The 13,798-nt window shown below is 40.7% G+C and overlaps 1 protein-coding gene across 9 annotated transcripts in view; it reads right to left on the bottom strand.

The window, feature by feature from the left end:
* Positions 1–13,394, bottom strand: part of RNF138 (ring finger protein 138) — a 45,720-nt gene extending 32,326 nt beyond the window's left edge. For 4 of the 9 annotated variants that reach the window (XM_073583716.1, XM_073583720.1, XM_073583723.1 and 1 more), the window contains exon 1: positions 13,167–13,394. In XM_073583716.1, the coding sequence (XP_073439817.1) occupies positions 13,167–13,288 (122 nt within the window). In that variant the 5' untranslated portion in view covers positions 13,289–13,394. Of the gene's footprint in view, positions 1–11,670; positions 11,823–13,166 lie in introns of all 9 variants that reach the window. The other 5 variants (XM_073583724.1, XM_073583725.1, XM_073583717.1 and 2 more) reach the window with 3 other exon arrangements.
* Positions 13,395–13,798: the final 404 nt, after the last annotated feature.

The following is a 13,798-nucleotide window of genomic DNA, read 5'->3' as shown; positions in this document are numbered from 1 at the left end:
GCTGGTCTTTCATTATATTGCACTTATATTGGCACTTTAACAGTTTAGTTTATTCAATTTATATACATATATTCATATTTATCATGATTTGCACATATATGGTTTTTGACAACTATGAGAGACAATTACCTTTCACAACTGGTTCAGGACCCAACAAGAGGGGGGCACTGCTAGACCTAATATTAACCAACAGGCCAGACCGCATATCAAATGTAAGGGTTGAGGGTCACTTGGGTAATAGTGATCACAAATTAATAAGTTTTCATGTATCCTTTAATAAGATGTGTAGTAGAGGGGTTACAAGGACACTAAACTTCAGGAAGGCAAATTTCCAACGGATGAGAGATGATCTTGGTGCAATTAACTGGGACGATATCCTGAGACATAAAAATACACAAAGAAAATGGGAGACGTTTATTAGCATCCTGAATAGGACCTGTGCACAATATATACCGTATGGGAATAAACATGCTAGGAATAGGAGAAAACCACCATGGCTAAATAGAGCTGTAAGGGGTGCAATAAGAGATAAAAATAAAGCATTTAGAGAATTAAAGCAAGTAGGTAGTGATGAGGCATTAAATACAGAAAATTAAATTCTGTAAAAAGCAAATCAAGACAGCAAAGATTGAGACAGACTCATTGCAAGAAAAAGTAAAAATAATCCCAAAATATTCTTTAACTACATAAATAGTAAGAAGCTAAAAAATGATAGTGTTGGCCCCCTTAAAAATAGTCTGGGTGAAATGGTGGATGAGGAAAAAGCCAATATGCTAAATGACTTTTTTTCAACAGTATTTACACAAGAAAATCCCATGATGTATAACATGATCAGGGATAAAAATTATCCTTTAAATGTCACCTGCTTAACCCAGCAGGAAGCACGGCGGCGTCTAAAAAAAAATCACTAAAATTGACAAATCCCCGGGCCCGGATGGGATACACCCCCAAGTACTGCAGGAATTAAGCACAGTCATAGATAGACCATTATTTTTAATCTTTAAAGATTCCATAATAACAGGGTTTGTACCACAGGACTGGCGTATAGCAAATGTGGTGCCAATATTCAAAAAGGGGACAAAAACTGAACTTGGAAATTATAGGCCAGTAAGTTTAACCTCAACTGTGGGTAAAATCCTGGAGGGTTTTCTAAGAGATACTATACTGGAGTCTCTGGAGAAGAATAACCTTATGACCCAATATCAACATGGGTTTACAAGAGACCGTTCCTGTCAGACTAATCTGATAAGCTTTTATGAAGAGGTAAGTTCCGGACTGGACCAAGGGAATGCAGCGGACGTGGTGTACATGGACTTTTCAAAAGCTTTTGATACGGTGCCACACAAAAGGTTGATACATAAAATGAGAACAATGGGGATAGGGGAAAATATATGTAGGTGGGTTAAGAGCTGACTCAGGGATAGGAAACAAAGGGTGGTTATTAAAGGAGCACACTCGGACTGGGTCACGGTTAGCAGTGGGGTACCACTGGGGTCAGTTTTGGGCCCGCTTCTTTTTAACATTTATTAATGACCTTAAAGGGGGCATAGAGAGTAGAATTTCAATATTTGCAGATGACACTAAACTCTGCAGGGTAATCAATACAGAGGAGGACAATTTTATATTACAGGAGGATTTATGTAAACTAGAAGCTTGGGTTGATAAATGGCAAATGAGCTTTAATGGGGATAAATGTAAGGTCATGCACTTGGGTAGAACGAACAAGATGTATAATTATGTGCTTAAATATAAAACACTGGGCAAAACTGTCACTGAAAAAGACCTGGGTGTATGGGTGGACGAGAAACTCACATTTAATGGCCAGTGTCAGGCAGCTGCTGCAAAGGCAAATAAAATAATGGGATGCATTAAAAGAGGCATAGATGCTCATGAGGAGAACATAACTTTACCTCTATATAAGTCACTAGTGCGACCACACTTAGAATACTGTGTACAGTTTTGGTCTCCGGTGTATAAGACAGACATAGCTGAACTGGAGCCGGTGCAGAGAAGAGCGACCAAGGTTATTAGGGAACTAGGGGGTCTGCAATACCAAGACAGGTTATTACACTTGGGGCTATTTAGTTTGGAAAAATTGAAGGCTTAGGGGTGATCTTATTACAATGTATAAATATATGCGGGGACAATACAGGGACCTTTCTAATGATCTTTTTACTCTTAGACCTGTGACGGGGACAAGGGGGCATCCTCTACGTCTGGAGGAAAGAAGGTTTATGCATACTCAAAGATGCGGATTCTTTACTGCAAGAGCAGTGAGACTATGGAACTCTCTGCCATATGATGTTGTAATGAGTGATTCCCTAATAAAATTTAAGAAGGGACTGGATGCCTTTCTTGAAAAGTATAATATTACAGGTGTGGTATAGTGACCACTGTGTCCACTAGGGGGCACTGTATGGATGTCCCAGGAGAGTGGATGAATGGCAAGATACTGAATGACCGTTATGTATCTCAAGGTGGGTGGCCTTGAGACGGAGACTTGTGTGTGGATCAACAATGACATTGCTGAGGTGTTGCTTCAACGTGTCAGGGAGAAGTCTCCAGGTAACTAGAAAGATGGGCAGGCCTGGTTACCTACAAACCCACCCAGGGGGTGTGTTTAAAGAACACTGTTGTAAAGAGTGTGCAAATGCTTGAAGGACCTGTGATGAGGTCAGAATCATGTGACCCGGTGGGCATGGCTATGAACCATATAATGTGGCCAGGGTGAGTCACATGGGGTGAATGCTGGGACCTGGTTGGTCCAATGTGGAAGGTCCCGTCTGAGTGAGATGGGGCTGCCTTCTGACAGCAAGTGAACGCTGTGTTAATGGCTGCACGTGCCTGGGAGTTCCCTGGAGTATGCTAAAGGAACCATGAGTGACCCTGACGTGGGTGAGATAACTGAGGCTAGAAAGCCTGTGTATGTGTGACCACAGGGATTACAGAACTGAACACTGTCATGGACGCTATGCTGTTATAAGAACTTTATGTTGCTTCTATGGGTTTATGCTGCTGAATAAACCGCATGGACTGTTTTGGTTTTGTGGAAAACCTGGTGCCGGATGTGTTTTGTTCGCTGCCTAGCGAGGATCCCCTAACTGAATAACAGTGCTACCTCACACAGGGTATATACACTAGTTTCCTTAATATTGCCTTGATCCAGGGAGCTAGTCTGATTGCCTTATGTGGAGTCGGGAAGGAATTTTTTCCCCCAATGTGAAGCTTACTGTTTGCCACATGGGGTTCTGTTATGTATTTACGGTCAAGGATCACACTCCTTGGATATCGCCAGGCTTGTTTATTACATGAGACTTGTGACACATTCCTCCATTACAAGATGTCTGCTAACAACAACTAACCAACAAGTTCTTACACTCTATATTACACACATCAAAGTAGTGAGACCCCTAGAGGCCACATCAACATATAACATATTGCTACATCCACTTTTAACTGAAAGAACAATAAAATTAATAAACAATGTATACCATGACCAAGTTAGAGCTATAACATAATATGTCCAGTTAGATATAATCCTTGAGGTGCGCCGGCTTTCTGATAATTCTGCCAGCTCTAGTAATATAAGATGTGTCACTGCCTACATCTGGTAGTTCTTCGGATTCTGGTAATATGCCTTCTGATATTGTCTGTCTCTGGCCAGAATCCTCACCCTGATGGTCAGCTGTCACTGTTGGTACTTGATTTGTACTTGCTGCCTCGTTGTCTTGGGTGTCAGGACACTGCTCAAAAGGCCATGAAAATTAATTCTCTTTCTTGTGATTTCCTCAGATATCTCCAATTTCTCCTTAGTCTTCTTCCTTCCTCTGTTAGAATTTTGTAGGACCGAGGTCCTAGTTTCTGGACAACTTTTGCCATTTGCCAGTGTTTGTCAAACGTGCTGCTTGGCTGCAGCCGAATGTTGTCATTTCTCTGGAGCTCAGGTAGATCCTTTGCAGATTTATTGTAATAGAAAGCTTGCCTATCTTGATTCTTCTGTAATTTAGCTTTGATGTTTCCCAGCAACTTTGGCTTTAACAGATGACTAGCAGTTGGTAAGAGTGTCTTTGTATGCCTACTCATGAGCCTCTGTGCCAGACTGCTGTCTAGGCCTTGAGTGGGTGCGTTTCTATGATCCAGTATAGACAGATATACATCAGTACCTGCTTGTTTTGCTTTCTGCATGAGTCTTTAGGCTGTTTTTACTGCTGACTCTGCTTTCCCATTACTCTGAGGATATCTGGGAGAAGACATCTGGTGTGCAAATTCCCATTTCTTGCTGAAGGTTATGAACTCTTCCGAAGTAAACTGCGCCGCATTGTCCGAGAAAACGACATCTGGAATGCCATACCTGGCAAAATGGGCCTTGAGATTTTTAATCACTGTTCCCGACTTTGTGTCCTGCAACAAATCAACCTCCCAGAAGTTAGAGAAATAGTCCACTGTAATCAGGTATTCTTTGTCATTCCATGTGAACAAGTCCATTCCTATTTTTGACTATGGCCTATGTGGAATTTCATGTGGTTGCAATGTCTCCTTTGGTTGCTTATCACTGCAGGATGCACATATTTCACATTGTGCTATATAATTTTTAATGTGTTCATTCATACCTGGCCAATAAACATTCTCGCGCTCGACGTAGACATCCTTCCATGCCTAAGTGAGAAGAGTGCAATGTTTTCAGCATGTCTCTTCTGAGAACTTCTGGTATAACCGCCCTGTCTCCTTCAACCCCTTCACTACCAAGGGTGGTTTGCATGTTAACTCCCAGGCCAATTTTTACAATTCTGACCACTGTCCCTTTATGAGGTAATAACTCTGAAACGCTTCCATGGATCCCGGTGATTCTGACAATGTTTCCTTGTGATATATTGTACTTCATGTTAGTGGTAAAATTTCAAATAACTTGCGTTTGTGAAAAAAATGGAAATTTGGTGAAAATTTTTAAAATTTCGCAATTTTCAAACTTTGAATTTTTATGCCCTTAAATCACAGAAATATGGCATACAAAAAACTTAACATTTCCCACATGTTTACTTTACATCAGCACAATTTTGGAACCCAAATTTTTTTTTGTTAGGAAGTCATAAGGGTTAAAAGTTGACCAGCGATTTCTCATTTTTGCAACACCATTTTATTTTTACGGACCACATCACACTTGAAGCCACTTTGAGGGGTCTATATGATAGAAAATACCCAAAAAGTGACACCATTCTAAAAACTGCACCCCTTAAGGTGCTCAAAACCACATTGAAGAAGTTTATTAACCCTTCAGGTGACTCACAGGAATTTTTTTGAATATAAAAAAAAAAAAAAAATGAACATTTAACTTTTTTCACAAAAAAAACACTTCTGGTTCAATTTTTTTTATTTTACCAAGGGTAACAGGAGAAATTGGACTGCAAAAGTTATTGTGCAATTTGTCCTGAGTACGCTGATACCTGATATGTGGGGGGGGGGAACCACTGTTTCGGTGCATGGCAGAGCTCAGAAGGGAAGGAGCGCCGTTTGACTTTTTCAATTCAAAATTGGCTGGAATTCAGATCGGACGCCATGTCATGTTTGGAGAGCCCCTGATGTACCTAAACAGTGGAAACCCCCCACAAGTGACCCCATTTTGGAAACTAGACCCCCAAGGAACTTATCTAGATATGTGGTGAGAACTTTGAACCCACAAGGGCTTCCCAGAAGTTTATAATGTACAGCGGTACAATTACAAAAAATCATTTTTTCCACAAAAATGATCTTTCCACCCCCAATTTTTATTTTCCCAAGGGTAACAAGACCCTAAAAGTTATTTTGCAATTTGTCCTGAGTACGCTGATACCCCATATGTGGGTGTAAACGACTATTTGGGCGCATGGCAGAGCTCAGAAGGGAAGCAGCGCCATTTGGCTTTTTTGGCTGGAATTGAGATCGGACACCATGTCGCGATTGGAGAGCCCCTGATGTACCAAAATAATGGAAACCTCCCACAAATGACACCATTTTGGAAACTAGACCCCCTAAGGAACTTATCTAGATGTGTGGTGAGCACTTTGAACCCCCCCCAGTGCTTCACAGAAGTTTATAACGACCGGGTGTGAAAATTGAAGAAATACGATTTTTTTTAACAAATATGATCTTTTAGTCCCCATTTTTTTATTTTCCCAAGGGTAACAGGAGAAATTGGACCCCAAAAGCTGTTGTCCAATTTGTCTTGAGTACGCTGATACCCCATATGTGGGAGAAAACTACTGTATGGCCACACGTCGGGGCTCGGAAGGGAAGTAGTGATGTTTTGGAATGCAGACTTTGATGGAATGGTCTGCGGGTGTTATGTGCGCTTGGAGAGCCCCTGATGTACCTAAACTATTGAAACTCCCCACAAGTGACCCAATTTTGGAAACTAGACCCCCCATGGAACTTATCTAGATGTGTGGAGAGCACTTTAAACCCCCAAGTGCTTCACAGAAGTTTATAACGCCCGGGCGTGAAAATAAAAAAAAAAATCATTTTTGCCCCCAATTTTTTATTTTCCTAAGTGTAACAGGAGAAATTGGACCCCAAAAGTTGTTTTGCACTTTGTCCTGAGTAGGATGATACCCCATATGTGGGGTAAAACACTGTTTGGGCGCATGGCAGAGCTTGGAAGGGAAGGAGCACCATTTGACTTTTTCAACGCAGAATTGGCTGGAATTGAGATCAGACGCCATGTTGCACTTGGAGAGCCCCTGATGTGCCCAAACAGTGGAAACCCCCAATTCTAACCCCAACCCTAATCTCAGCCCTAACCCTAAAGGGGAAATGGAAACAAATACACTTTTAATTTTATTTTTACCTAACTAAGGGGGTGAAAACTGATGGGGGGGGTTGATTTACTATTTATGGCGGTTTTTATGTTTGGCAGCTGTCACACGCTAAAAGACGCTTTTTATTGTAAAAATAGTTTTTACATCACCACATATTGAGAGCTATAATTTTTCCATATTGTGACCCACTGAGTCATGTGGGGTCTTATTTTTTGCGGGACGATTTGACGTTTTTTATTGATATCATGTTCGGGCACGTTACATCTTTTGATCGCTTTTTATTCTGATTTTTGGGACGCAGAATGAACAAAAACCAGTGTTTCATGAATTTCTTTTGGGGGGGTGCGTTTACACCATTCCGCCTGCGGTAAAATTGATAAAGCGCTTTTATTCTTCGGGTCAGTACTGTTAGGCTGTGTGCACACGCTGCGGATTAGGTGCGGATTCATCCGCGCGGATTTTGTAAAATCCACAGGTGAAACCGCAGGTCAAAAGAAGAGCAGGCGCCGAGAAAGCTTCCTCAGTGCCTGTCAGATCACTGATCTGACACAGTGCATTGCAAAGTGTCAGATCAGCGCTCTGACACTTTACAGTGATGTCCCCCCCAGGACAATATAATAAAGTTTTAAAAAAATCATAAGTAAAAATAATTTTAAAAAAATCCTAATTAAAAAAAAAAAAAAAAAATCCACACAACAGGGCAAAAAAAAAAAAAAAAAAAATGCTTTGTTATACCGCCAAACAAAAAGTGCAGTAACATGCGATCAAACAGACGTATTTAAATAAACATGGTACCGCTGAAAACGTCATCTTATCCCACAAAAAACGAGCTGTCATACAGCAAATAAAAAAATGTTATAGCTCGCAGAATAAAGTGATGCAAAAATATTTTTTTTTATATAAAGTTGTTTTTATTGTATAAAAAGCACCAAAACATAAAAAAAGCGATATGAGGTATTGCTGTAATCGTACTGACCCGAAGAATAAAACCGCTTTATCAATTTTACCACAGGACGAACCGGTTAAACGCCCCCCCCAAAAAAGAGAAATTCGTGAATTGCTGGTTTTTGTTCATTCTGCATCCCAAAAATCGGAATAAAAAGCGATAAAAAAAGTCACGTGCCTGAAAATGGTACCAATAAAAACGTCAACTCGTCCCGCAAAAAATAAGACCTCACATGAATCTGTGGGTCAAAATATGGAAAAATTATAGCTCTCAAAATGTGGTGATGCAAAAACTATTTTTACAATAAAAAGCGTCTTTTAGCGTGTGACAGCTGCCAAACATAAAAACCCACCATAAGTAGTAAATCAAACCCCCCTTAGTTAAGGAAAAATAAAATAAAATAAAAAAAAAAAAAAAGTATTTCCATTTTCGGGTTAGGGCTAGAATTGGGGGTTTCCACTGTTTAGGCACACCAGGGGCTCTTCAAACGCGACATGGCGTCCGATCTCAATTCCAGCCAATTTTGCGTCAAATGGCGCTCCTACCCTTCTGAGCTCTGCCATGCGCCCAAACAGTGTTTTACCTCCACATATGGGGTATCACCATACTCAGGACAAATTGCACAATAACTTTTGGGATCCTGTTTTCATTGGAAAAATAAAAATTGGGGGTGAAAAGATTATTTTTGTAGAAAAAAAAAAATGTGATTTTTTAATTGGACGGCTGTAAGCTATAAACTTCTGTGAAGCCCTTGGGGGTTCAAAGTTCTCACCACACATCTAGATAAGTTCCTTGGGGGGGGGGGTCTAGTTTCCAAAATGGTGTAATTTGTGGGGGGGTTTCCACTGCTTAGGCACATCAGAGGCTCTCCAAATGCGATATGGTGTCAAGCCACTTCTGCATTGAAAAAGTCAAACGGCGCTCATCTCCTTTCGAGCTCTGCTATGCGCCCAAACAGTGGTTTACCCCCACATATGGGGTATCAGCGTACTCAGGACAAATTGTAAAATATCTTTTATGGTCCAATTTCTCCTGTGAGGCCGGGGTCACACTGGCGATTAAAACTGACGAATGCAATGTGATTAAAAAAAAAACAAAAAAAAAAAAAAAACAAAAACGCATTGCATTCGTCCCAATGTTATTCTATGGGGCAGCTCACATCATGCGATTTTTGATCGGATCCGATCCTCAGACCGAGACAATCGCAGCATGCTGCGATTGTCACCGATTTTCGGATCGGAGTCGACAATGCAAGTCTATTGGGGCGTGAAAAAATTGGATTGCAAACGGACCCGATGTGTGAGTTGCGATAAAATCGCACCAAAAGCCGGCATTTTTTTTTCCAAAATACAGTAAAATCACAGTGACCGGTTAACTAAAGAAACGAATTAATAGATCTTGACACATTAAATATATATATGTTTCATACATGTCATAGAGACAAATTTATACATATATTTCTAATTCATACAGTTCTTAATTGCAGAATAGCCGCTGAAACATTTGCTGGCTTTTGTATAACATTCTCCTGCCTGACATGAAATGACACATGGTTTACATATAGTTAACCATTTCATGGTTTTTTTTTATGTCTATCACTATTAATTATATGAGGGCTTGTGGGTAAAATTTTGGAGCTGTAGGGGTTCATTTAAGGGGTTAATTAATTGTATTAAATTGCGGGGACTCCCGCTGACGTCACTGAGGCTGCAGGGAGTCCCCGCAATTTAATTCAACGAATTAACCCCTTAAATGAACCCCTACAACTCCAAAATTTTACCCACAAGCCCTCATATAATTAATAGTGATAGACATAAAAAAAAAAAAAACACCATGAAATGAAATGGTTAACTATATGTAAACCATGTGTCATTTCATGTCGGGCCGGGCCGGAGAATGTTATACAAAAGCCGGCTAATGTTTCAGCGGCTATTCTGCAATTAAGAACTGTATGAATTAGAAATTATATATATATACGTCTCTATGACACGTATAATATTATATATATATTTAATGTGTCTAGATCTATTAATTCATTTGTGTGGGGAAACCTGTCATTGGGCTCCATTATATGTCCATTTAGCTACCCTGCGAGAAAATCTCGCAAGAAGGATGTCAAAAGGATCCTTACATGCGATTAAAATCGCATCAATGAAGAAAAATTGCATAAAAAACGGATGACTGGTTAAGATACTTTTCGGACCGTTAAAATGGGACCGATTTTTTATTTGTTGTGTGTGACTCCAGCCTTACCCTTGGTAAATTAAAAAATTGCACCTGAAGTAATTTTTTGTGAAAAAAAGTTAGATGTTCATATTTTTTAAACATTCAAAAAATTCCCGTGAAGCACCTGAAGGGTTAATAAACTTCTTGAATGTGGTTTTGAGCACCTTGAGGTATGCAATTTTTAGAATGTTATCACTTTTGGGTATTTTCTATCATATAGACTCCTCAAAGTGACTTCAAATGTGATGTGGTCCCCCACAAAAAAATTAGTGTTGTAAAAATGAGAAATCGCTGGTTAACTTTTAACAATTATAAGTTCCGAACAAAAAAATTTTGGTTACAAAATTGTTCTGATGTAAAGTAAACATGTGGTAAATGTTACTTATTAAGTTTGTGTGCCATATCTCTGATTTAAGGGCATAAAAATTCAAAGTTGTAAAATTGATAAATTTTTGCTTTTTTCACAAATAAACGCAAGCTATATGAAAGAAATTTTACCACTAACATGAAGTACAATATGTCATGAGAAAACAGTGTCAGAATCACCGGAATCCATGGAAGTGTTCCAGAGTTATTACCTCATAAAGGGACAGTGGTCAGAATTTTAAAAATTGGTCCGGTCATTGACGTACAGACACCCTTGGGGGTAAAGGGGTTAAACAAAGAGATTCCAGTTCCAACTTCAAACACACAATTTTACTTAGTTCCATTCTCAGCACGTCCAGCTCAGTCACAGCAACATTATAGGGAACATCACAGATCACATTCCTTTATTTCCATGTGCTTTCCCCTCACTTCGTCCAGAATGCCCTAGGTCGTACCGACTCGTCCGGTACTGCAGCGTTCCATCTGGCCAGTCTAACTATCTTCAGGAGTTCCCCTGTCCATTTTGCGCCAGACAAAAGGGCAACAGTCTACATAGTTAGCTGCCCTGTACTCCGTTACTGCTGTGAGCTTCGGCCCACAGGCCCTGGACAACTGGGATACTTGCTGAAACGTTACATTGCCAACTGCCCTATCCGGGCTCTCAGGTCCTACTGACTCATATGCAGGAAATTATCTGCCTTACCCACAGTTGGCTCCTCCTAAATTGAGTACTTCCTATCCTATTCTAAGTGTGCTGAAGTGCTCCCCGCTACTGGGCCAACTCCATCACTACACTTTCCCTGAACAATAATACAATATACATACATAACAGGGACTAGGGCACAAGTCAGTCCCAGTACACCAGTCCTCTTGCAAGAAAACATCACAGCACAGGTGCGGAGGAGACTGAGAAATTACTCTCTCTCTCCTCTGCTGCCTGTGGGATTCGCACTGCACTCAGGTGATATCCGTGTGCAGTGCGATATTTCACACGCACACAGACTTATTTGGCTGCGTGCGATCCGATTCCCTGGTGCAATTGCAGCATGCGGAGATTGTTTTCTCATGCCAATTCGGCATGAGAAAACAATCACAGATGTGAGCTGCACCATAGAGAAACACTGGTGAGAGTGTAATCTGACTTTTCAATTGGATTGCACACATCTGATTCAATCACAAGCGTGAATGAGCCCTAAAGACGAAACCCAAAAAGCAATGGCAGAATTGAATTTCCTCCCCACTGGTTTTCAGCACATTCTGTGGTAAAATAAGTTCTAGTATTGAATGACATGATTTATCCTGTAAAGAGAGTTTAAAAATAAAAAAAAAACAGCATCTTACAGTTTCAGCAATGTGGATAGATTTTATAGAAGTCTCATGACCACTGTAAGGTCTTTAAGAAGCACATGTGCGCCACAGCATGTAAGTTTTTCTTGCGCGAATGCAGAGTTGTGTGTAGATTTCTCCATAGACTCGCATTAAATGTGGAAAATCTGCATGTAAAAAAAATAAATAAATAAAAAATGCATGTGCATCTTTAGTGTGTTTGCATAGCATAAATACATGAAAAACGCATATGAGCCGCACGACTATCAAAGTTGTCAAAGCCAAATACCAGGAAGTATGAAAAGCAAAGCAGCTTTCTTTAAAGCATAACAAGCGGTTACATTATCATGAGTAGAGAGGAGCCTGTGTGTTGGGCTCTCCATGCATGTGCTGTGACTGTCACACAGCCGCGACACATGCACCTGCAGCGCCGATGAGCTGATAATCAGGAGCGCTCCATGTATTCGGGTTCCCGCTGCAGCTTATTCTGTAAGCGGCGGCGCTATAGCTTGCAGATTAAGCAGGGACCCGATCAAATTTGCTCTTCTCTCGTCATGAGCTTTTGGGAGTTGCAGATTTTTGGCACTTGTTAAATAAATTAGGTTACATGCATTTTATTCATTGCGATGTCTCCATTTGTTATGTCGTGTTTTAATACTTCCTGGATTTCGGCTTTGACAAAACCTATGTGCAGACTGCGTTCATTTTTAGTACGCTTCAACAGTGGAAACGCACGGAGCATTGTCTACCTGCAGATTTTCCAAATCTAATGCAAGTCTATGGGGAAAATTTGCACATACCCGCAAGAGAAATTGACATGTTGCAGATTATAAAACACACCGCAGGTCAGTTTTTATGCAGAGTTGAAACATAAAGTGGGCGTGAGATCTATAATTCTAATCCACATTGCTGGAACTGTGGGGTATGTGCACATGATCAGTAAACGCTGAGGGTTGGATGCTACATACTTGCGCAGCATCTAGATGCTACAATGTAGTGGATGGGTATTAGAGAAATCCTACGTCCACAGACGCCCGTGGCTCACCCACGGAGACAGACATGCTGTGCATCTTCCCCAGACTGCAGCATGTCTATATAGCTTGCGGAGAGGCGAGTCTGCGCAAGATACACTTCACCCGTACAATGCAATTGGCACAATGAAGCCGCACGGTTCAGTGGATTCACCTGCGTTCAAAAGCCGGCAGCGCTTTGGACGTAGCGGACATGTGCTGCCAATTCCTGAACGTCTGTGCATACCCCAAGACGTTGCATTTTTTGCCGCAGCTAAAACACACAGCATCAAAAACTCATCATGGCCACACGGCCTTAGCAGACGAGTAGGAACACCTTCTGTATAAGCACCGTGGGTTAGTGTAAAATTACAGATTATATATATATTGTAGACTGGCAAAATTCAGTGTTGTAGAAGCATTGCAGAGCATTATGAATTCTTATGCCAACATTGTAGACTGGAAAAAAAAATAGCTAATGGAGTCCAGAGCTTTACTCACACATGATGACAGTCATGGGTCCTGACTGGGGTCTTAAATATGTTTTGACAGAACGGACATCTGAAAGCCTCCAATTCAGAACTGTCCAAGACTACAGAGGTTGAGGGTTTTGCTTCTGCCATTAAAAACAAGGACTTTCTTTGGAATACAAGTTATACTAGGCACTCTCCATGAAGAGGCTTTTCCAAGACTCCCAGAAGTCTGAATTAGGTGAGTTGCATCAGTCCACACAAGTCCAAATTTATATCACCTGAGCACCATATTGCTGTCAGTTGGGCATCAAACCTTATGACCTGGAATGAAAGTATATTCACGCAGGGCTGGTGTTGCAGAACCTAAACCTGTGCGCGCACAATGAGCTTTTGGTGTTGCAAATTTTCGCTGTGACGAAAACGCAGCATCTTACTGTTCCAGCAAAGTGGATGGAATTTATTGAAATCTCATGGACTCTATGCTTTTTTTTTTACTCAATATAAACTGACCTGTGGTGCGTGTTTAAAATCTTCAACATGTTAATTTCTCTTGCGGGTACAATAAGTTTTAGGTGCAAATTTTCCCTATAGATTTGCATTAGATATGGAAAATCCGCAGGCTAAAAACATACATGCGGTTTCACACGTCAGTGTCTCCGG

This window comes from Dendrobates tinctorius, unplaced genomic scaffold, assembly GCF_039654945.1.
Source record: "Dendrobates tinctorius isolate UK_male_01 unplaced genomic scaffold, ASM3965494v1 ptg000081l, whole genome shotgun sequence".
Lineage (NCBI taxonomy): Eukaryota > Metazoa > Chordata > Amphibia > Anura > Dendrobatidae > Dendrobates > Dendrobates tinctorius.
Note: the sequence above shows the minus strand (reverse complement) of the source record. Positions and strands in the feature narration are given on the sequence as shown.